Source organism: Anticarsia gemmatalis, chromosome Z, assembly GCF_050436995.1.
Source record: "Anticarsia gemmatalis isolate Benzon Research Colony breed Stoneville strain chromosome Z, ilAntGemm2 primary, whole genome shotgun sequence".
Lineage (NCBI taxonomy): Eukaryota > Metazoa > Arthropoda > Insecta > Lepidoptera > Erebidae > Anticarsia > Anticarsia gemmatalis.
Window position 1 is genome coordinate 19,700,011 of NC_134776.1, and position 23,224 is coordinate 19,723,234.

At 37.5% G+C, this 23,224-nt stretch overlaps 1 protein-coding gene across 1 annotated transcript in view; it reads left to right on the forward strand.

The window, feature by feature from the left end:
* The first annotated feature begins 1,201 nt into the window (after nucleotides 1–1,201).
* The window catches only part of LOC142986737 (fatty acid synthase-like), a 28,934-nt gene continuing 6,911 nt past the window's right edge, over nucleotides 1,202–23,224 (forward strand). The window contains exons 1-29 of the mRNA XM_076135350.1: nucleotides 1,202–1,351; nucleotides 2,159–2,351; nucleotides 2,940–3,060; nucleotides 3,747–3,950; nucleotides 4,309–4,425; nucleotides 4,766–4,950; nucleotides 5,411–5,553; nucleotides 6,107–6,310; nucleotides 7,115–7,298; nucleotides 7,851–8,013; nucleotides 8,463–8,632; nucleotides 9,716–9,867; nucleotides 10,427–10,610; nucleotides 11,208–11,356; nucleotides 11,868–12,052; nucleotides 13,153–13,272; nucleotides 13,762–13,871; nucleotides 14,460–14,650; nucleotides 15,671–15,822; nucleotides 16,375–16,626; nucleotides 17,030–17,144; nucleotides 17,487–17,604; nucleotides 18,353–18,510; nucleotides 18,929–19,078; nucleotides 19,439–19,551; nucleotides 20,130–20,284; nucleotides 21,330–21,497; nucleotides 21,947–22,059; nucleotides 22,751–22,915. Of these exons, the coding sequence (XP_075991465.1) occupies nucleotides 1,202–1,351; nucleotides 2,159–2,351; nucleotides 2,940–3,060; nucleotides 3,747–3,950; nucleotides 4,309–4,425; nucleotides 4,766–4,950; nucleotides 5,411–5,553; nucleotides 6,107–6,310; nucleotides 7,115–7,298; nucleotides 7,851–8,013; nucleotides 8,463–8,632; nucleotides 9,716–9,867; nucleotides 10,427–10,610; nucleotides 11,208–11,356; nucleotides 11,868–12,052; nucleotides 13,153–13,272; nucleotides 13,762–13,871; nucleotides 14,460–14,650; nucleotides 15,671–15,822; nucleotides 16,375–16,626; nucleotides 17,030–17,144; nucleotides 17,487–17,604; nucleotides 18,353–18,510; nucleotides 18,929–19,078; nucleotides 19,439–19,551; nucleotides 20,130–20,284; nucleotides 21,330–21,497; nucleotides 21,947–22,059; nucleotides 22,751–22,915 (4,584 nt within the window). The remainder of the gene's footprint in view (nucleotides 1,352–2,158; nucleotides 2,352–2,939; nucleotides 3,061–3,746; nucleotides 3,951–4,308; nucleotides 4,426–4,765; nucleotides 4,951–5,410; nucleotides 5,554–6,106; nucleotides 6,311–7,114; nucleotides 7,299–7,850; nucleotides 8,014–8,462; nucleotides 8,633–9,715; nucleotides 9,868–10,426; nucleotides 10,611–11,207; nucleotides 11,357–11,867; nucleotides 12,053–13,152; nucleotides 13,273–13,761; nucleotides 13,872–14,459; nucleotides 14,651–15,670; nucleotides 15,823–16,374; nucleotides 16,627–17,029; nucleotides 17,145–17,486; nucleotides 17,605–18,352; nucleotides 18,511–18,928; nucleotides 19,079–19,438; nucleotides 19,552–20,129; nucleotides 20,285–21,329; nucleotides 21,498–21,946; nucleotides 22,060–22,750; nucleotides 22,916–23,224) is intronic.

The following is a 23,224-nucleotide window of genomic DNA, read 5'->3' on the forward strand; positions in this document are numbered from 1 at the left end:
ACAAAGATAAAGGTAGGTCAGGATGCATTTGAAATGACCCAATTGTCACTACAATTAACCGACGTTCCGCACTTTATTTGTTTTCAATATGTAAATATGTATGTATGTATTTTGATTATATTTACATTGATTGAATTGATAGGAATAATTAAATTTTCATTGAAAGTGGAAATTAATGCACAATGATGAATGCTTAGAAAGTGTTTCACGAAAAATGAGAAGAGTAAATAAAGAATTTATAGAAAAACTTACAAACAACGAACTTATGATACATGCGAAAGTCTTGTCTTTTACGGTTTGACGGCTAAACCGCTGCACCAAATTTGATAAACTTTGACGAGGAAATTTTTGTAGACATTAACGTAAACAAACGCTTTTATTTTTAACAATTGAAACAGGGGATAAAACTTGGTACGCGAACAGAGCTACGTGGCGCAACTAGTATATTTATATTCACCTGTACAACATCAAACCTGCGACCTTTATCTCACAAATCATGACGTGCCGACGATTTTAACCACAGAACCAAACATACTATCGAAATATTTAATTCATTAATTAATAAAATGTTGTATGCACATATTAATATTTAGTAGATAGTGTGATTGAACTATTTATTAAAATAAAATTAATTTCAGTCTAGAGGACGTAAACTTTGTCTATAAAATGAGTCTGGATAGTTAATTGCGATCAGTACTACGAAGTTTCTTGTCTGTACTATTACAAGTCTTAATTTGCAGGTAATTTTGTGTAATATTACTTATCTGTGTTCGGTGGTTAAGGCTTGTATTCGAGGCTAAGTCAGGATGGGTGATAGTTTGTTTCCGTGCTTCTAATAGTACGGTGGATCGTTGGTCCCAGTTGTGTGTAAACTTTTGGATACAAGACAAACTGCACGGCACCGCTTGCGTGGGAAATCCGACGCGTCAATGTTTTAAAAGAAAAAAAAAAATTTTTAAACGAATCCCTCGTGTGGTCCCTCGTCTTGGCCTATTTCTATAATAAATATAGTTATAAATCGGTTAATTGGTTTACCCCCGGTTTCTGAGGTACATTTAGCGTCAGTTTATCTATTCAATAGCGTTAAAAACTCATACAAAAAAAAACGCAAGTCACGGACAGACAAACTTTACATTGCCAAAATGAGTATTAATGCCATTGTAACTTATACACTTTATTTTTAATTCAGTAACCCGCAGCAATGGCTCCAACTCCTCAAGAACAGCACCCTGGAGGCGAGGAACTGATGTCACCAGTGGCAGACGGTGAGAGAGTGGTCATCTCAGGAATGGCCGGCCTGTACCCGCGCTCGCACAGCGTCAAGGAGTTGGCTGAAGTTTTGTATAACAAGGTAAGCTGGTGGTGTTAGTTTGGGTGTGAAATTATTAGAAATTACATTAGTTTTAACCAAGTATCTAAACGATTGCCTCTGTGAACCCAGCCGGCTCCCTGAAAAAGGCTAAGAGTTGAAAAATGGCAGTCCTATAATGAATGGCAATTTTGAATTGTATAAACATTGTAGTGTTAAAATAGAGAGTCGTCTTCCTACCATTGTCAACTCTACCGAGTAGATGGCAAAAAAAATTGTGTGAAATATCGATCAGACCCTTTATGTATACTGAAGATACTAATTATTTCACGTAAACGACTGTTAAAGTATCGGTTCGGAACCAACACGACAGTTCCGAATGTAAAATAATCTTGTGTGATGAGCACGAGTATTTGTTCTGAGCCTGGTTGTCAATTTATCTATATAAATATTTATTTAGAAGTATATAAGTATCTTTATCAGTTATTTAAGTACAGACTCTGCTTAGTTTGGAATCAAATGACCGTGTGTGAGTTGCCGAATAATATTTATTTTATATTATTTATGAAATTTTTGGGCTTAAAGCTGTGAAAAACCTGAGCGACCAAAGCGACTGCGAAGCGGGAGCGTCAGACGCGTAGCAGACGCTGCCAGTGTTTACCATTTAAACCATTTATTGTTACACAAAATAAAACTTAGCATAACTTAATATCTAGTTACCTATGGCACCTTGCACACCTAGGCGACCGTGACGTAGTAGTAGTTGTAGTCGCTCCCGTTTCGCGTTCCGCGTCCCGCGTTCTTGACGCGCTGTTCTAACTGAAGCTTTAATCGTTTTCGCCTATTCAGGAGAACGTGATCACTCAATCAGACCTTCGCTTTGAGTGCAAGCATCCTGAAGTGGTGCAGTACACGGGCAGCATCCCAGAGGTGGACTGCTTCGACGCGCAGTTCTTCAAAGTGCATTACAGGCTAGCCATGTGCATGGACCCTGTGGGACGGAAGGTCCTGGAACAAGCCTATCACGCTATTTATGATGCTGGTGGGTAAATTATATGCTTTTATACCTTTCTAATCCCCGGTATCTAAGTACATTTAGCGGTAGTTTATCTATTCAATAGAGTTTTTTTTGTATGAGTTTTTTAATAGATAAACTACCGTTAAATGTACCTCAGAAACCGGGGGTTGCTGTTACTCGCCGCGTGAAAAGATTTTCTTTGGTAATAAAAATTGTATTTTATAATTAAGGTTATGAAATATGCGTGTGTCAAAAGAAATCTGTTCAATTATACTATTTAGGTTAAAGACAATAAGCTTCAATATTTTTGTGGCTTGAATAATGTAACATTTGGTGTTCTATAGATTAGCTGTTGATTACGTTTGCCATTTATAATTCTGGAAGAACAGTCCTTGTGACAAATGCTAGGTGCTCCAATCAGATTTTCTTACAATTTTCTATAGCTAGCCGGTGGCGTATAATGCGTATATAGTATCTATTGATTGTAGAGGATCGCGCTTCCAATAAAACTCAATAAAGAAATAGAAAGTACTCAAAATCGATTTGTAACTCTCCGAATTTTTTGGAATTGAATAGTCTTTTTAAAAAGCCATGTTTTGTTTCTTCCTACAGGTGTGAATCCACATCAACTGGGCGGTAAAAAAGTAGGTGTATACGTAGGAACAAGCTTCTGTGAGACGGAAAAAACCAACTTTTACGATGGCAATAAGAAACACGGCTTAGGCATTGCTGGGTAAGTAATATGTACACGTGCATACATATTATTAGGTACATCATTTATTAAATTTCTGTATTTGTACAAAGTCACAAAAAACGATACAATGACGAAACGCCGTTATCGATGTGTCTTTGTCACCCGCACTCGTATGATTTCATATCTTTTGTCATTTTTCGGCAATTTTCACCCTTTTTGGGCTTTATTCGATAACACAATATTAAATGACATTACTTCTGTACCCCGATTCTCTACCACTATCGACTACCGACAACCGGCTAGCTATCGAAATTTTGACATTTAGAATGTTTCCTACGACACCCGTCAGAGGCGCTGATCAGATTTTCATACAAAATTTCTCGATGACAGCTCGGTTGTCGGTAGTCGATAGTAGTAGAGAATCGAGGCACTGTTCGCTGATCTTGTTAAAAAAAAATTCCACTGATTCTGATTGAGTCTCTACCAGAAATGTATTTTTTATACTTGTGAATAAAGTGTCCTCTCTATCAAAATTACTATATACTCGTATAGCTATTGCTTTTCCTGCGGTAAAAACTACTGAAAAATATAGACACACAAAGAGGAAAAGAAGCTAAAATACACACACGTCGTACTACTCCTTCAAATCGCTGTCCACGGAAACGTATCGAAACTAATGTAAAAATAATTTTGTGAGTAATAAATAAGTATTCTATTAATTCCAGATGTAGCAGAACGATGCTAGCGAACCGTATATCGTACTGGCTGAACGCGAAGGGTCCTTCCATGGCGATAGACGAGCTGTGCTGCAGCTCCACGGCGGCCCTCGAGCAGGCGCACCTGGCCATGTCACGCGGAGAGTGCGAGGCTGCCATCGTAGGCGGCGTGTTCTTGTGCATGCATCCACAGTCTACCGTGCATTATGGAAGGTGGGTACTCCTAAAGCTAGCTTTAATTTTTAGTGAAAAAATTACAATTCCGATTAGTCTAGTAAAGATTTTATGAATGTCATTTCAATTGTTGTAAAGGGCAACCAACTTTGTTTAATTTTTTTGCACAAAACTAAACAAAGTTGCTCCCGTGTTTTAATTCTGGCCCGTTTTTCGTCGACGATTTTTCTTAAATATTGTGCAGGATTATTCACAGTTTCTGGGATTGAATAAACCCTATGAATAGTTCTACACTCTCCTTTAACCCATAGTAAAAGTTCAACTAAAATCTGTTAAACTGTTCCAAAGATTGCCTAAACAAATCAAATGACATTATGTAATGTTTTTTTGCTTTCAGAGTCATGAAACTGAGTAAGGATGGAACAACAAAGTCGTTTGATGAGAATGCTGATGGTTGCGGCAAGTCTGAAGCTATCAACGTTTTGTTTTTACAAAAGGCAAAGGATGCTTTGAGGTACCTACAAACTATATTTACCTACTCTTATTTTATTTCTTGTTATCGAAACGAAATGATCGAGCGAAATTATTTATAACTTTATATAAAGAAAAATCATTTAAAGTCATTAGTTTTGATTTTTCTCATGAATAAATTTGACATGTAATTTTAATCTATGCACATACATGCAATTATTGATTATTTTCCATGGTTAGCTAAACATATTAACAAGTTTATACCAACAGACTAGCAGTTACAGAGATTACCAACTTGTATCCGAATCAAACAAACTTTTTTTTTTTAGTGTTCGAGCGTAGATAATGATGGCCTTTTCACTAATTTCTGAATACTATTTCAGGATCTACGCAGAAGTACTGCACGTGAAAACCGAGTTCAATCACACATGTCTGTTAGAAGGGGAGACAGGTCCTAAGTTTGGTTTCTACAGGGACCCGGCCGGTATTTCTACCTTCTTGAGAAAATTCTACGAAGACGCGAACGTGCCGCCGAGGGCTGTGGAATATGTGGAAGCTTTTGGATGCGGTGAGTAGCCTCTTAAGATTATAAAAATACAGTCGAATTAAGAACCTCCTCCTTTTTGCGAAGTCGGTTAAAAATAAATCAGTGGCCGATTTTGGAGTTAGCGAGTAGCGGTCGCTGCGACCATGCAGTTATTTGTGTATTCTATCAAATTTCTAAGAAATTACAGTACTTTTAGTCTTGGATTGAAAGTGGTTTTTTGGCATGTGTGTTGCAACCTCAATAGGTACTCATAGGCAAAAGGTTCGCTTTAGGTCTAGAACTCTTTGCGTCTGTAATATTTATGTTTGTAGGTGTAACCTTTTAAAACATAAATAATTTGACAACATCAGTACGTGGTACGATTTAGTAAAACATTCCAAAATAGCTTTTTCTCAAGCTTTTGCATTACAATAAGCTAAAATCCTTCAACGATAAATTGGTTTTCTTTATTTCACTCTGTAATTGTTAATACTCTTTGCAGCCATGCCTGAGTCAGACAAGATGGAACTGCAAGCCATCGAGGACGTGTTCTGTAAGAACAGGAGAGATCCCCTCATGGTCGGCAGCGTCACGTCCAACCTTGGCTACTCGGAGGCTGCTATGGGAATAACTGCTATTACCAAGGTCATTTTGAAACCTATGACAATAATACTTTGACACTAATTTGATTTTATAACGAAAGTTCGTACACTCGATTTCATAGCGATTTTTCCACTCCCTGAGATCGTATTGTGAAGCAAAGGAAGCTAAAGTCTTGTCGTGATTGAGCTACATTCGCGAGACGAGTTTTTGAGAATCGACTTGTATTTCCTAGGATTATTGCATTTTGTCGAATAAAACTTAAATATGAAACCTTTATTATTTACAGTATCAGAATAGTGTATAAAAGAAGTTTGACACCTTTCTTGTACGGAAAATGCAATATTTTACTTCGCGAGACGCATTTATAAACGTTATAAAAATTTCGGCCAGTACGAGCGTAAATCGCTTTTTTTAAAAAACACTCAAAATGGCCGAAATTTCAAAAACTATGATAGTTATGCCAGAGATAAATTTTAATTTTTAGATCAGTCGGGTGGTCGCCCATCCGCTGGTAAAGGATTATCCATTATTTACGCCACACCCTGTATATTCTGTTCGGTATTTTATTGATTTAGAGTTTAATTTCATTGTGCAGGTCCTTCTAGGGTACCATAGAGGAGAGATAGCTGCAAATCTTCACTTCAAGACACCTCGCAAGGACATAGCAGCTCTACATGATGGACGTATGCAAGTTGTTTCTGATCATCAACGTTTTGGACGCTCGTATGCTGCTGTTAACGGGATGTCAGTCAATGGAACCAATTCACATGTGCTGTTACGAGGACATTACGTACCTAAGGTAATCCATACCGATTATAATTGCGAAAGTAACTCTGTCTGTCTGTCTGTTACACAATCACGCCTAAACTACTGAACCAATTTGCATTAAATTTTGTATGGAGATATTTTGATACCAGAGAAAGGATACAGGCTACTTTTTATCTCGGGAAAATGACGCATAATGGGAAAATTAAGGTGGCGGACGAAGTCACGGGTAAAAGCTAGTATAATATATAATACACGGTTAAATGAATCCAGAATTCAGCACCGGTAGAGTTATTGAAAATCACTTTAGATTCGACTGGCAATAATGACGCTTGCACGTTGTGAGCTTCCTCAAAAGGCAGCTATAGATTTCTTTTTAGAGGCTGTACTTTGTAATGTGTACAACGTAATCGTTTTGTGGCAGTTCACACTTGGTTTAATCAAGATTCTACGTTACGTACGCATGTACGTACGTGCAATTAATTCGTAGTGCCTTTTTTATTATTATTTTTTTAACTAGCCTGTTCTATGTCCCACTGCTGAGCAACGGCCTCTAATGAGTTTCTAGTTCCCTCGGTCGATTATTGCGTGCCATCCATCTAGGAACGCATCCAGATCATCCCACCATCTCCATTTGTGCCTAGTGTTATGCCTTAATTTTCAAGAATATTTTAACTGTTTGCTAAATTTAGACTGTTGTCGTGAACTTTAGAGTAATACAAAGTAGCGCATAATTCTAATTACTTTACCTAACTTACCTACCAAATTTACGGAAACTAAGAATAATCCCGTAGACGTACTCTAAATTAAATTCACTTTCCTATTCTGTTCCTTTCAGAAAGTCATCGGCAAGTGTAGTATCCCCTACTTGGTGAACATTTCTGGCAGACACGAGCAAGCCGTGACCGACGTGATTGAGATACTCAAGTCTAGCCCGGTTGATCGCGAACAGTTAGCGCTGTTGAACAACATTCATAGAATGAGTATAAGCGGACATTTGGGCAGAGGATTCGTTGTATTAGGTAAGAATATATTTTGCTTTCGATTTGTCATATTTTCGGTCAATAAAAATACTTTCCGTATTTGAACTGTATCTATAGAAAGAAATTGTTGCGTTAAATTTAAAAACTGTTTGTCAAATTTATTTTAAATACAGGAAGCAGTTTTTATCCTTGCCCCAGCCCAGCCAGTGGGGCAGTAATAGGTTAAAAAAGTAGTTTTTGCTTAAAAGAGTAATTATTTCCTCACGCAACTAACACAAAGTTTTCTGGTAACTTAAAAATCTTTGACATTAACCTTACTCTAACTTCAATTTAACTTTTAGATTCTAAACACAGTCAAAAAGCAATATTTAATTGTATTTTAAAAATACAGGTTAAAGTTCACCTCTGTAATAACGAAAAAAAAATCGTTTACAAGGCAGGTGATGTTATAACCGTTCGGAACTGCGTAAAAGGTTATTCACCGTGTAAAACATTGCTTGCGCGCTTATAATTACAAATGTAATCACTAGATGGCGTTAGTAGTATCGTTTGTGTACTACTTCGCTACAAAATGTCTCCTGTATTTTCTAGACACAAATGAAGAACATCAGACAATAAGTTTGAAGGAGCAGGCGGATTATTTCGACGACATGGGCCGGCCGCTGTGGTTCGTGTACAGCGGCATGGGGTCCCAGTGGGCCGGTATGGGCACGCAACTCATGCGCATACCCATATTCGCTGCTGCTATAGAACGGTACTGCTATTTAATTTTTTACTAATTGATATAGGCAATTTGCCGCCACTAGCTAATATAACGAAGGAAGTGATAAGCAAGAATTATTAACTTAATTTGAAATGTCGAACGCTCGCTAGTGCTTCGTATTGACTATAGAAAATTGTTCAAAATACGGTTCCGCAGAGAGCCACAAGATTATTATTAAAATAGAGGGAATGGTAAGGCAAACAGCCAATAATGGGTTGTAGACTTAAATTAAACAATAGCTTTACATTATTGGTATTTATTACTGATGCTCCTATCGGTCGTAGCGTGACGGGCTATCTAACAGTAAAAGGATTCTTCAATTCACACCAGTAGTTCTTGAGATTATAATATTAGTATAGATAATAAATACCATAATATGAATTTGGAAGCCTATATCAGATTAATTTGAAAGCCTTGATTCAATTTCTTTCATATTTCAGCTGCCGTCAAGCACTGGAGCCGAAAGGTATTGACATCGTGAACATCATCACGTCTGATGATGAGAGCACCTTCAACAATGTCCTTAACTCTTTCGTGGGCATCTCTGCGATACAGATCGGTCTCACAGACGTCCTACGCGAGATTGGCTTGAAACCTGATGGAATTATTGGTAAGCACATAAATTTATTTAAAGCTGAGCCAAACTTAATAAAATGGTAAGATTCAAATGTTTTTTGTGGCGCCCATAGAAAGTTGCGCTCACCGGTCGGTAAACGATTTGTGGGTTAAGCAACCATTGGCGCGGTCATTCCATAGATGGGTGACCGCATAGTGGTATTCGAGCTGGGCGTCTCCGTGCTTCGGAGGGCACGTTAAAAGTCGGACCCGGTTGTTGTCTACTAAGATAACAGTCGTTAAGCCATGTCAAAGGCCTCTCGGGCGGCTTGAACAACTTTGACACTAGGTTGACCACTAACTATACGACAAACAAACAAACTATTCAAATGTTTCCGAATAACTGAGAGGGGACCAAGTATGTGAATTAGTATTCTACGATGCACTGTCTACATGCAACACGCATTTTTACCTTAAAATGCCTAACGTTTCGGCGCTTAAGCAACATCGGCCACGGTTACTACTTGGATGGGTGACCGCCTGGGAATACTGCGTGACGTAGGCTTTTTGCTTTTGACGCGGAGTATCTAATTGGAGGTACCGCGTCCTGGCCACTTTATGGTGACCGTAGAAGGAACTCCGTCAGAGTTTTTTAGTCGGTATGCTCAAATTTAAAGTCGGAACGCCTAGCCGGCGGGAGAGCCCGACAGAACCCCGCTTCCTCCCTGCAGCGGGACATGTCGTAATGCATTTTCCTGACGAAAAAAAAAAAACAAAAGAGGTTGCACTCACAGGTTGCGACCACGGCGTCTGTTATACAGACTAGCCTCCGCCCACGACTTCGTCGGCGTCGGCGTGAAAACCTCTTCCGTGATAAAAAGTGTCCTATGTGTGAATCTAGGTTCATTTCAGTTGACAATCTAAGAAGATTTATTAACACTTTAACCCCTATTTTATCTCTTCAGGGGTGGAATTTAATAGAATCCTGCTTAAGGAATACTTTAAGAAGAAGCTTTAAGCATGCAAAGTCTCAGCCCGATCGGTTTAATATTGACAAAGTTTCATACAAACTTTAATCTCCTCTTTTATTCCCTTTTACATAATATAGATAACATTTAAATTTGTGTGTCATGTATAGGTCACAGTTTGGGCGAGCAAGGATGTGCGTATGCGGATGGCTGTCTAACAGCAGAGGAGACGATACTCAGTGCGTACTACCGAGGTCTCGTGTCGCTGGAAACTAAGTTCATACACGGCTCTATGGCGGCCGTCGGCATGGGATATGAACAAGTAAGTTTATTCGAACACCTTTTAACACAAAGTACCTAATGACTATCGGACGTACGGACTTGAAGTTACCCGTCTTCATTTATTCCTGCGCCACTTTTATTTATCATAGTTTGATGTTATAGCCTGCCTTCGTCAATAAGTAGACTATTCAATACAATAATATTTTTTCAATTCGAACCAGTACTGCCTGAGAATTGCGCGTTCAAATCAATCTCTTCGGATACTAATAGTTGCTAACCTGGATCAACACATAGCATACTTGTTAAACCAGGAATTTTTTTACGCGCTGTCCATAAAGAAAGAACATTTTTTTTGTTTAAGAAGGCTCTTATTGAATGTTAATGTATCTGTTCATTGGCCATAAAAAATCATAGTATTCGATTCTATTTTTTTTATAATAAAGAAAAAAATAGAATCTCCCTTTACCGTTTGGGAGCACAGCAGTAGTACAGTTAAGGGTGAAAAATTTAAAAAATTGGTAACAAAATTATGATAAAATTAATAAATGCGTACAAGACACATTTCTCTATTTCCAATAGCATGCAATTAATTGTTTCAGATTTCACCAATGTGTCCGCCAGAGATTGAAGTGGCCTGCCACAATGGTCCAGAGTCTTGCACCATATCTGGCCCCTCTGACGTGATAAAGGAGTTTATCGCTAAACTGACAGCTAAATCTATCTTTGCCAAAGAAGTTCCTTGCGGCAACATCGCTTACCACTCGAGATACATTGCAGAAGCTGGTATGTATATATCAGCTTAACCTTTCTTCCAAGCTATGTTGGAGTCGGCTTCCAGTCTCACCGGATGCAACTGAATATGTATTTTACAAGGAGCGACTGCCTAACTGACCTCCACAACCCAGTTACCTGGGATAACACGATACCTTTCGATAAGACTGGTTGTCAGACTTTCAAGCTGAAAGAGTACTATAATAATAATGTCCTAGTCGGTATCCGGCTTTGGCGGTCAGTTTCATTGAAACCGGCCGCTGCAGAACTTTATTTATAGTGTGAGTTAGTTAATATGTCTAGTTATTTCAGTATTGTTAAGAGCTTTCAGACACATGTGTGTCTCTTAACAATACTTAATATCAAAAATAGTTTCGGTGCAAAATATAAATTATGGTCATTCTGACCCACATATAGGTAATAGGTACCTATATATATATTTTCTTTCAATTTTCATGATGTAGGGATAGACGTAGAGACCAAAGAACGCCACCGGCTACGATCTCTACTGACTTCTTTTGCTTTTTTCACATTCATAAATTATCATTTTATCTTGTCATACACTACAGTCGGTTACGACAAAAATATGATTATTGCTTTAATTTTCAGGTCCTAGTATACTGAAATATTTGAAGGAAGCTATCAAGGAGCCTAAAGAGCGCAGTGCCCGCTGGCTGTCGACCTCCGTACCACAAGACAAGTGGGAGGAGCCCGAAGCGAAGTTCTGTTCGGCCGAGTATCTTACCAACAATCTATTGGTACGTACCTATGTTTAATGTATTGACTGCCTTTGTGGCGCGGTCGGTAGTCTATGCGATTGTAGCGCAAGAGGTTCCGGGTTCGAATCCTGGGTCAGAAAAAAAAGTATTTTCTGAGTTATAGGTAGTTGAGGCCTCTGAGGTTTCTGAGGTACATTTAGCGGTAGTTTATCTATTCAATAGCGTTAAAACTCATATAAAAAAACGCTATTGAATAGATAAACTCAGAAACCGGGGGTAAAGCCGTCGGTCCTGCGCCTGATCTCTCTCTGGTCGTGTCGGTTTAGCCGTCCCGCCAGATTATGAGAGTAAAGGAATAGAGAGTATAACTGTGTATTGTGTACACACTTGGCCACTATAAACAAAGTCCTGGTTGTGGTCAATTAAGAAAATAATCGTTAAACCATGTCAAAGACCTTCGGGCGGCTTGGACAACTTTGACACTAGGTTGACCACTAACCATACGATAAGAAGAAGAACGTAATTGTTTTCAAATGTTCTTCTTCTACAGAGCCCTGTACTATTCGAAGAGACATCTCGTTTGGTGCCATCTAACGCAGTGTTAGTTGAAATAGCACCTCATGGTCTACTGCAAGCTATACTCAAACGTTCCATGCCGGCTAGTTGTAAGAATGTACCGTTGACGAGGCGACACCACTCTGATAATGCTTTGTTCTTACTTGAGGCTATTGGCAAGTGAGTATGAAAATTAATAAAATTATAGTTTTTTCTATTTTTCCTAACCCGCTACTGTAGCTCGATTCTCTCCTGCTATCGAGTACCAATAACCGGCTAGCTATCGAGAAATTTTACACTAAAATCTGTTTAACGCCTCGCCTCTACCGGGCTCCGTAAGAACTATTTTGGCAGTACATTTTAAATGTCAACCTCTCGATACTTGACAGTACAGACTATACATTGCGCTACGGTTTTGTTTCTGTAGCTCGATTCTCTACTACTATCGACTACCGACAACCGAACTGTCTTCGAGAAATTTTGTATGAAAATCTGATCAGCGCCTCTGACGGGTGTCGTAGGAAATATTTTGGCAGTACATTCTAAATGTCAAAATTTCGATAGCTAGCCAGTTGTCGGTAGTCAATAGTGGTAGAGAATCGAGGTACTGGTCAAAACATTTGAACTTTATTTTTGTAACACTGAATAAGTCCCTAAAGCAAGGCAAGCATATCCACTGACTAGCTCTGGATTATTTAAATGGAAATCCGATCAGAGTTTTCTAAGAGCTATCAAACAATGGCGTCTAGTGTTCTTACCTAATATTAGATTGTCATAAACGAGATGATATAATTTGTAACAAATGACGTATCGTGACATGATCGTTACCTTTAAAATGTTCTTATCGCGTTTAAGACTCGCTTAGCAATTTAGTATTATCATTATACAAGTTTAAACGCTTATCGTCCGTTCACCATTACTATGTATTTGTGATAATTATTTCTAACTAGCTGACCCGCGCAACTTCGCTTGCGTCACATAAGAGAGAATGGGTCATAATCTTCCCCGTTTCTGTATCACTTTTTACTGGTACTCTGCTCCTATTGTTCGCAGCGTGCGATGATATATAGCCTATATAGCCTTGCTCGATAAATGGACTATCTAACACTGAATAAATTTTTCAAATCGCACCAGTAGTTCCTGAGTTTAGCGCGTTTAAACAAACAAACAAACTCTTCAGCTTTATAATATTAGTGTATTTACATAGATGAATCCTGTAACACAGGATTTTGAGTAGGAAGTAAACAACAAAAATAATTATTGCCTTGTCTATTTTTCAGGTTGTTCATGGAAGGTTTCAATTCAGATTTAAGTGCTCTATATCCTAAAGTAGAGATGCCAGTCTCTACGGGCACGCCGTTCCTGTCTCACTTCGTCAAGTGGGCTCACGAAGAGAAATGGTTTGTACAACTTTTAATAATACGACTCTAATACCTTAATAGTATGACTAATTAATGTATAATACAATACGGGAATTTATTTATTTATTTATTACCGCCTTACATTAACAGTATATATTTTATACTAAACATGTAAGTTATAGGTACATTAAAATTTAAATTAATTATACAACATTGTAAGATAACAAATATTAACATTATAGTAACATAACGAACAACGGAATTAACGCGAACACGCATTTTATACTGAAATGCCTAATTTTTCAGTCTTTCACTCGCCGCGGACGCAGGCTGACAGAAATGTCCGTATTCTATTATACATTAAACATGCAACGCGAGAGTTTAGAAGTTATGACTACGACTATCGTTGAATGCCAGTTTTTGACTCGCCCAATGGCTAGATTTCCGTCATTTGTATGTGAAACTATGTTCTACAACAATTGGGCCACTGTTCATACTTTTAACACTCGTTTTTTAATTATTTTTCAGGGAACTGCCACTATTCCGGTTTGCTAACAAACAGACTTCGGCTACCTGCGATTTTCTGATATCGTTGCACGATGAAGAACACAGTTATTTGAGAGGAAATATTATCAGAGGTAATACTTTAACAAGTAACATATAAAATTCGTTGCAAGGCTTTGCCTTCGTTTAATGAAAATTGCTGATTGCCACACTTAAATCAACCAAACGTTTGTTTTAACATGCGAAACTTTTAACTTCTTAATGGGCAAGTAGCTAATTTCACGGTTATAGCATGATATCGTTTATATCTATGACACATTTACCACGGGTTTCTAAGGTACATTTAGCAGTAGTTTATCTATTCAATAGCGTTTATACTCATATGAAAAAAGCTATTGAATAGATATACTACCGCTATATGTGCCTTAATAAAGCAGAGGTTTTGATTTAGAACCCCTGATTTACGTGGAATGCGAACGGTACTTTAGATGCCGCCAATCTATATAAAAACCAGTTGCCATAAAACTAAGTTATACAACTAAACCTTTAAATTAAAGATGGCCCGATTTCTTTTCAACACTAATTTCTATTAACTTGGCAGAGCTGCCAGCATTCCGGGTACGTTGCCGGTCGACGATGATGAGGAAAAATACCGCGGCGCGTGACACTCTTTTGTATTTAATCTACTTTTATTCTAAGTCAATCTATATTAATATTTTCAGGCAAAACCATATACCCATTTGCTGGCAGCCTAACCTTAGTATGGGACACGTTAGCCATGATACTAGGAGTGCCGAAGAAACAGCTAAGCGTGGAGTTTAAAGAAGTGCAGTTCTTCTCCCAGCCGATACTGCATGACAGAAGACAGTTGAAACTTAGCGTCGCTATACATAGAGGAGCTGGGTATTTCGAGGTATCTTGTAAATTTTGAAATACGTAATTTTTGTATAGTATTTTATATTAGGTCGGGGAAAGTCTTTTCGCATTATAGTATGTATGAACTTGTAATAAAATCTTTTCTCTACACAAAAAAAACTCGATATTTGGGTACCTCATGAGCTCATTGAAAGAAACCTAATGAACCGTGTACTCATTTGTGATTCTTGAAGCCTAAGAGATTTTATTACAAGTTCATACATACTGTAATGCGAAAAGACTTTCTCCCCGGCCTAATATTTATTATTGCTCTTCGTAGTGTGATGTGTTAAGGCACAATGGTCACGTCGTTACCGGCAGGCCAGCTTTTATATTTATCTGCGTTGATGAAATAATGTTATTTATTTTACGAGTAGATAGAGGAGCTCGTGGCTTAGTTAACAACAGCCGCACGGATCGATCTCAATCTCTACGCTTGCCGAGGTTGTTCCGTGAATGGGCTTCTTATACATATTGAATTCCTCCGTGTTTCGGAAGGCACGTTAAATTGTTGGTCTCGGCTAGTCGGCTTGGCAAGTAGTCAAAAGCTTGAAAGTCTGATAATTACCAGTTTTACTGAAGGGTGTCGTGTTAGGTATAACCCAAGAAATTGGGTTGTGGAGGTCCGATAGGCAGTCGCTCCATGTAAAATACTGGTATCCAGTTGCATCAGGTACTGGAAGCCGAATCCAACATAGTTGGAAGAAAGTCTAGGCTGATGAGTACATAGCTGACTTAAGTTGAGTTCAAAGTCTTTGACAGAATCCATGTTTATCTAAATTCTGCGTAGACATAGTTAAAGACAAACCCTCTCATTCATAAAAATATAAGAAGTTATGAAAGGATTATAAAGAGTTTTGTTTCTTTCACTCCTTAGCGAAATGAAAGAGAAAAAAAATATTTTAGTAGCTTTTTAACTAAAATAGGTTTATAGTGTGTTTATGAATAGGTAAGCCTTTTTGGTAACCGTATAACTTTTAAGCTTTTAATAATTATTTATTTTGTATTTCCATTGCAGGTTTTGGCCGACAGTTCCAAGGTGATCACAGGTTTTATAACACCCTTAGACGTGAAAGATACAGACAGTCCAGTAGAAAAGAAAACTATTGTCAAACATTATACTACTAAAGATGTCTATCAGATGTTCTACGATAGAGACTATTTGTATAGGTAAGAGATATGTAGCTATTTTACGATGTTTTGCTTAGCGCTAGAATTAAGTTTGTAGGTATTTGCCTGTGTCATGTATTATTATAGGTGAGATTAACATTTCAAGACTTCAATAGTCGCTACATGACATGTCTCCGGGGGTTACTCTTGTCTTTAATGTATGTATGGTTTAAAAACGCCCTGATTAAACTCTAAGAGGGCAAGCATAAAAATAAACTTAGTGCACTTGCAAGCTTATAACCGCGCGACTAAGATTTTTATGGATTATCTTAGATTTTGTGCTCCTGCGATTGTTAAATCATTGTAAACTGTTAGTTGCACCGTGTTTGATTGATGCGCTTTGCCTCGCGATTATATACGAAGCAATGCATTAGACTGAGCAATTTTTTAGATGTAAATGTGTCTTAAACTACCCCGTGCTCATTTTACGCATTTACACCTAAAAAATCTTGAAATCGTAATACATTTACAAAAATTGTTCTCAATCCCCACTTCTTATATTCATAAAATTGAGCAAACTATAACTAACTACCAAATAAATTTACGTTACAGTGGCGAGTTCAAAAGTATAGAATGTATAAACGAGAGTATGAGCGAAGCCTCCCTAACATGGAGTAACAACTGGGTAACTCTCCTGGACGGCCTGCTGCAAATAAACGTGCTCCGACAACCACACCACGCCGTCACGCTACCTGCGAACATTAGGAAGATATCCATCAATATTAATGAACATAATAAGTACATAAATACTGATGTGAAGCTTGATAATCTACATGCTACAGTTTCTGATGATTTTGGAACCAGGTAAATGGTTTTCAAATTTCGTGTTGCGGCATTATCCATACACGTTGGCCTCTACGCCCTCTACCCCTATGGAAATAAGGCGCGATTTTATATATTAGGTCGGGGAAAAAGTCTTTTCGCATTATAGTATGTATGAACTTGTAATAAAATCTTTTCTCTACACAAAAAAGCTCGATATTTGGGTATCTCACGAGCTCACTGAAAAAAACCTAATGAACCGTGTACTCATTTGTGATTCTTGAAGCCAAAGAGATTTTATTACAAGTTCATACATACTATAATGCGAAAAGACTTCTTCCCCAACCTAATATTTATTCGCCATTAATTTATTTATACGTAAAAATGTATCACATCTTTGTTATACTTAAATATTGGTACTAATAGTATTTGTTCTCGGTTTCAGATGTGGAGGAATATTAATGGAACATATTAAGTTTGAAAACTTATCACCAGTTGATGAAAATAAGATGGCTTTGAAAATTTTGAGATTTGTTCCCCATTTCCAATCTGAGTTGGAGGTATTATAGTTGATCCAATTTCTTACCGAGTTAATTTAGTGCTATTTATAATAATCCGTGCTCCGACTAAAAATGTAGACGGGTATATCATTATTTAGATTATATTCATTAAGTTGACTGTTATTGCTTGACTTTCATACGTAAATCATTATCGTTTAGTTACTATATTGTTTCGGTAAAAACTATTACACATTATTATGATAGATATTGGATTTCATACTGTATTAAAATGTACTATATTTTACTAAAAGTGCAATTCATTACTCAATGAACTTATATTGTATGTTACTCATGATGTTCATGTGTAAAAATCATTTTTTTGAGTGTCTTAAATATCCACAGGTTTCCTCATCTCTCGAAATATACTGTCAGATTGTAGCCGAAAATGTGAACAAAAAGGCTATAACCGTTGTTGGTATAGTGGATGAAATCAAAGAAGGAACTGTATTTAACGGAATAAGTGATTTGTTGAACAATTTGTTTAAAATTAAAGTGAATTATAAGCAAGTCACTCGAGAAATGGTGTTAAATGGTGACGAATTTGAGCATGCTGATTTGATTATTGTACAAAACTTGTCAGTTGATGAAATAGTAAGGAAAATACTTTTTAAACCTTTTGTCTATCCCACTAGTCCCGTAATATTATAGTTGCAATAGTCCGCATTTATATTAGACTTTCATGGTTTGCATGCTGGACACATTTTGATTAAATTTGATATAAAGTTGGCAGCTACTACTAGTATCAAAATTACACGCAAGCATAGACCGCGCATAGCAGCAAAGGTCATCAAGTCCATGATAACTCATGACGATAGTATATTTTATTTACCTGCCAAGTATATTATCATGAATAGTAGACTCAAAATCCAATTATTATTAACAAAAAACTAACACTAAAAGCGTTAATATTTTAATATTTGTTATTCAACAGCTTCATCAAAAACTACAGCAACATCTACTTCCCGATCAATTCGTAATAAACGAAGAAAATACCACTCCCACCATTACAAGAAAAACTTCGTATCACCGAGTCCTATCCGCACACTCTTACACAAAAACTGGAAGCAGAAATACGTCACAATTACAATTACTTCGTTGGGGACCTAAAACCTTTTCAAATATAACGACTGTAACTGTTCGAAATAATGCAGACCTTGAATTTCTGAAATCTGTGCTTGGGAGTCTCTTGCCTAATCATCGTTTGCTAGTGATAACTCCTTGTGCTTCGCCGTCTGGTGTCAAAGATGTTATACGTGCTTGGAGAAAGGATTCTGGAAAGAACTTGTACCTTGTGGAAGTCACTGATGGGAATGATGTTGAAGAGAAATTTGCCGATATTGATCTTGCTTTTAATGTTGTTGATAATGTGAGTATGAATTATATATTCATCATTATTTTTTGTAGCAGTGTTTAAACAATATTTTGCGTACCTATTGCATATTTAAATGCTTTGGGTTTTGTGCAGGATCGGTGTGAAACTCAGTTTTTGCTTGTCACTATAAATCCTTTGCTGACGTAGCAGCACTTTCAGATCTGCCAAAATTCCATTAGTTAATCTAACTAACATAAATCTGGTAGATGTGAAATGGCAGATCATATCGTGGCATGACAGTCTTTATTCAACGTTCGAAAGTACAAGAAATCAGACCCCAAATATTCGTTTTATGTAGGAATTTTAACTTTAACATCCATGCACATAGTACCTACGACTTCAATACTATCGTATTACGACGATACTGAACACAATCAGTTATATCATTAGTTGATTGGTCTTTTTATTCCAGGGTACTTTGGGAGGAGAGTACTATCTGCCGGTGAAGGAGACCACAGCAGTGAGTAAGAATGTGACGTTACAATGTGCAAGGTTTGGTGATTATGAGTCTCTGAACTGGGTGGAAGCTCCTGAATTAACGGGACCTGGAGTCACTGTGAAAGTAAGTAATTTGTGCTAATATTATAAATGCGACAGGATGTATGTTTGGATGGATATGTCACTGAATTACGCTATAACTACAGAACGGATGTTGACGAAATCTTGCAAACTAGTAGTCTGTATTACGGGTAAACACGTAGGATGCTTTTGACATTGAAAAATCTTTCTAAGCGGACAAAACTGCGGGTGGAAGATAATTAGAAAATAATCTTCCCCCAGGCTAAAATTAATCGCTAAGCTGCCGGTCTGATTACCATAAAATTTGCAAAAATGTCAGACAAATTATGATCTAACATCCAGAGAAAAGATATAGACCAATTTCTATGAGACTTTCTATATTAATTTACTTGATTGCTTGCAGGTCCACTACGCTGGCGTCAACACTAGTGACGTCAAGAAAGCTAAGGGTAATGGATTCACAGAACAACATTTCGAAAAAAGCTACGGATCAGACTTCAGTGGGATTACAGAAAGGTAATATCTGGCAAATATCTCTTACATTTTAACGTTTAACATACAGAAAGGTTTTATCTCTCAGATCGGTTTTTTAAATTTTAACGGTTAAACTGCTAATCACAAAACCATGTTATTTGATTGAATTTTGTGTTACATTCCGAGGAAATATCATAATCGTGAAAGAAAACCCAGTATGCGACGATGTTGATTCTTTTTGTGATAAATCTATCTAATTTACACATCTTTATACGCTTTTCTAAACATCACTTATAAATTCGTTAAGTCAACAATTGTGAAAGCTGGTTAACTTATTACCTACTGTAGATAAAAAAAATAACTCATCGATGTCCCACTGCTGGGCAAAGGGTCTCTTTTCAAAATGAAGAAGTATGACCGAAAAATCCAATTCTTTGCTCACTAATGGGCTAGGTTGGCTACTTAAAACTATGTACCTAATTCGTATTGGTTTTCCGGAATAAGAGAATACACTGTTTGGCCGAAAAATCCAGGAGAGAGTTATTTTTAGCTTAGCTTAGCAATCGGCTAGGTTAGTTACTTCAAACTATTTTTTTAATTCGTATTGGTTTTGGTTACAGTGGTGAGCGTGTGATGGGTATAGTCCCGTGCGGCGCGGCGAACAGTGAGGTGCGCGCGGCGCCCGAGCTGCTGTGGCCGGTGCCGCCGCACTGGAGCCTCGAAGACGCCGCCACCGTGCCGCTCGCGTACTTGCAGGCCTTCTACTGCCTTGTAAGTAACAATCAACGGAATTTTAAACCACTGTGTCAATTGTACTGTTAAAATCTATTATTAAAGTAGTATTCGAGATGTCCTTGTTTATGTTTTATGTTTATGAGAAGTGTGTAGCAATAGTTGACTTATATATTTGACTAGCTAACTCGCGCAGCTTTGCTTGCGTAACATAAGAGAGAATGGGTCATAATTTTCCCCGTTTTTGTAATTTTTTACTGGTTCTCTACTCTTATTGGTCGTAGCGTGATGCCATATAGCCTATAGCCTTCCTCGATAAATGGGCTATATAACGCGGAATTTTTTTTCAAATTGGACCAGTAGTTCCTGAGATTAGCGCGTTCAAACAAAACAAACAAACTCTTCATCTTTATAATATTAGTATAATTAGTATATTACAATATTAGTATATAATATGATTAATTTTAATATGATTATATGTAGTTTGTTACCATATGCCTGGTCAATCAACCTTAACATGTTATACAATACAATGTATTTCGGTATAGTGTATTGTCTACTGGTAGTTTGCAGTGTCTAAGCCGTGTGAGTAATTGTAAAAATAAAAGAGATTAATTATAAATGGACACAGTACACGTAATTGCTTTAAAATTCGATACTTTCTAGTCCCTTACTCCATTCTATGTGATATTACAAGTACATATTCGGTTCGCCAGTAACCGAATTTGTGTAGAAGAAAACGATCGGCACAAGCCGAACAAGCGAGTCGAATCGGCTTTGTTGTTAGATGACTAATGCCAAACCAAACATATTAGGTCGGGGAAAAAGTCTTTTCGCATTATAGTATGTATGAACTTGTAATAAAATCTCTTTAGCTTCAAGAATCACAAATGAGTACACGGTTCATTAGGTTTCTTTCAGTGAGCTCGTGAGGTACCCAAATAACGAGCGTTTTTATGTAGAGAAAATATTTTATTACAAGTTCATACATACCTACTAATGCGAAAAAACTTTTTCCCCGACCTAATACATAACTCAATACGTGTGTAGCAAGTCTAATTTATTCTGTGTTATCTATTTACAGGGAGTAAAGCATGCTCTAGTGGCAGGATCCAGGGTGCTGGTCCACGGGGGAGCCGGCGCGCTGGGTCAGGCCGCTATATCTATTGCACAAGCGTACGACTGCGAGGTCTTCGCCACAGTCAGTGATGCGCGCAAGAAGAACTTCTTACGTAAACTGTTCCCGAAGTTACAAGGTATTGAAAAACTATACATTTATTTTTCTTCAATAAAATAACAACTCCCTCATTAAGAATTGCTCTTGAGTCGCGGGGACTTTTACAAACATACAAACAGCGGACACAAAGCACAGCTGGGAATCTCTGGGAATGGGCACGACCTCCCGGCGCAAAGGTATTCTCGTGGCGGCTTAAACCACTGCGCCACGGAGACTGTCATAGTCATTTGTTGGTATTAACTGCACGTTTGGCACAGTGATTATAGTGGTCACTTCGCCCCTATAACCGTAGCGTGTGGGGGCACACGCGGCGCTTCGGTTCGAATCCCACCCGGGGCAACTCTTTGTGTGACGAGCATTTTGTTCTGAGCCTGGTTGCTGTTATCTAAATATTATAAGAATGTATTTAGAAGTATATAATTATGTTTATCAGAGATATCATATTTAAACTTATTCATGTGTTTCTAGCCGATCACATCAGTAGTTCCCGAGACGGGTCTTTTTGCGATATGGTACAGTTACTGACTAAAGGGCAAGGAGTTCACATTGTTATTAGCTGTGTGAGAGATGATCTGAAACACGTAAGTAAATGTACAATATTTGAGTTTTTTTACTGAATTTAAGGCTTGACCCGTCATTATGTATGTATCGTCCATACATTTTTACTGCCGTATTGTATACAGTACCTCGATTCTCTACCACTATCGACTGCCGACAACCGGCTAGCTATCGACATTTTGTCATTTAGAATGTACTGCCAAAATGTTTCCTATGACACCCGTCAGAGGCGCTGATCTTATTTTCATACAAAATTTCTCGATGACAGGTCGGTTGTCGGTAGTCGATAGTAGCTGTGAATCGAGCTACTGTACTCAGAATGTCACTCAAAGACCTTTAAAGAAGAAAACGAATACTGTCCTTTTTGCAAGACGTCACTGATATGATCTGAGTATGTCTTTCTAGAGCTTCCCCTACCGGCGTATTCATCTACGTCCATACAGTAGGTTTAATTAGTTATCTACATTATTTTATACATAACTAGCCACCCGTCCGCGGGTTCTACCGCGTAGAATTTCACTCCCTTTGAGGAGAAATTTACAAAACTCTTCTCGTACTCTTCTACACTTTTTAAGGAATCTTCATGCCAAATTTAAATTTTCGACGCTCAGTAGTTTCGGCTGTGCGTTGTCCATCAGTCATTCAGTACTATCAATATACATATATTTATACTAGTACTACATAGTACATACTATTATAATTTATTATTTCCAGATGACTATGACTTGCGTGTCCATCAATGGCATGTGTTACGATGTATCTCAGCTAACAAACAGAGATTATTATAATTTCGGAATGAATAGCTTAACGGGACAGAGGCACTATGCTTCTGTGGACTTCACATCGTTATTAAATGGTGAAAATATAAAGGAAACCAAAGTAAGTACCTTCTTAGAATTTCTGAAAAAGAGTGGACCTAGAGTAGTTCCTTGTTGTGCACTGGTAGTTATAATAACAATTATATTAAAATCAGAAGATATTCTGCTTTTCTTTCTCCTGCAAAATTTTAAATTAGGTTGTAGTTATTCCAAAAGGCTTGGGTTTTGATACACACATACATGATGAATGTACTCGAAGGCATTATAGAAGTTCAAATCAAAACAAGTTACTATACCTAACTATGTATATGTAAATATTTTGATCTTCGTAATTTTATAAATCTACCCCTGTTCTAACTATGGTAATCCT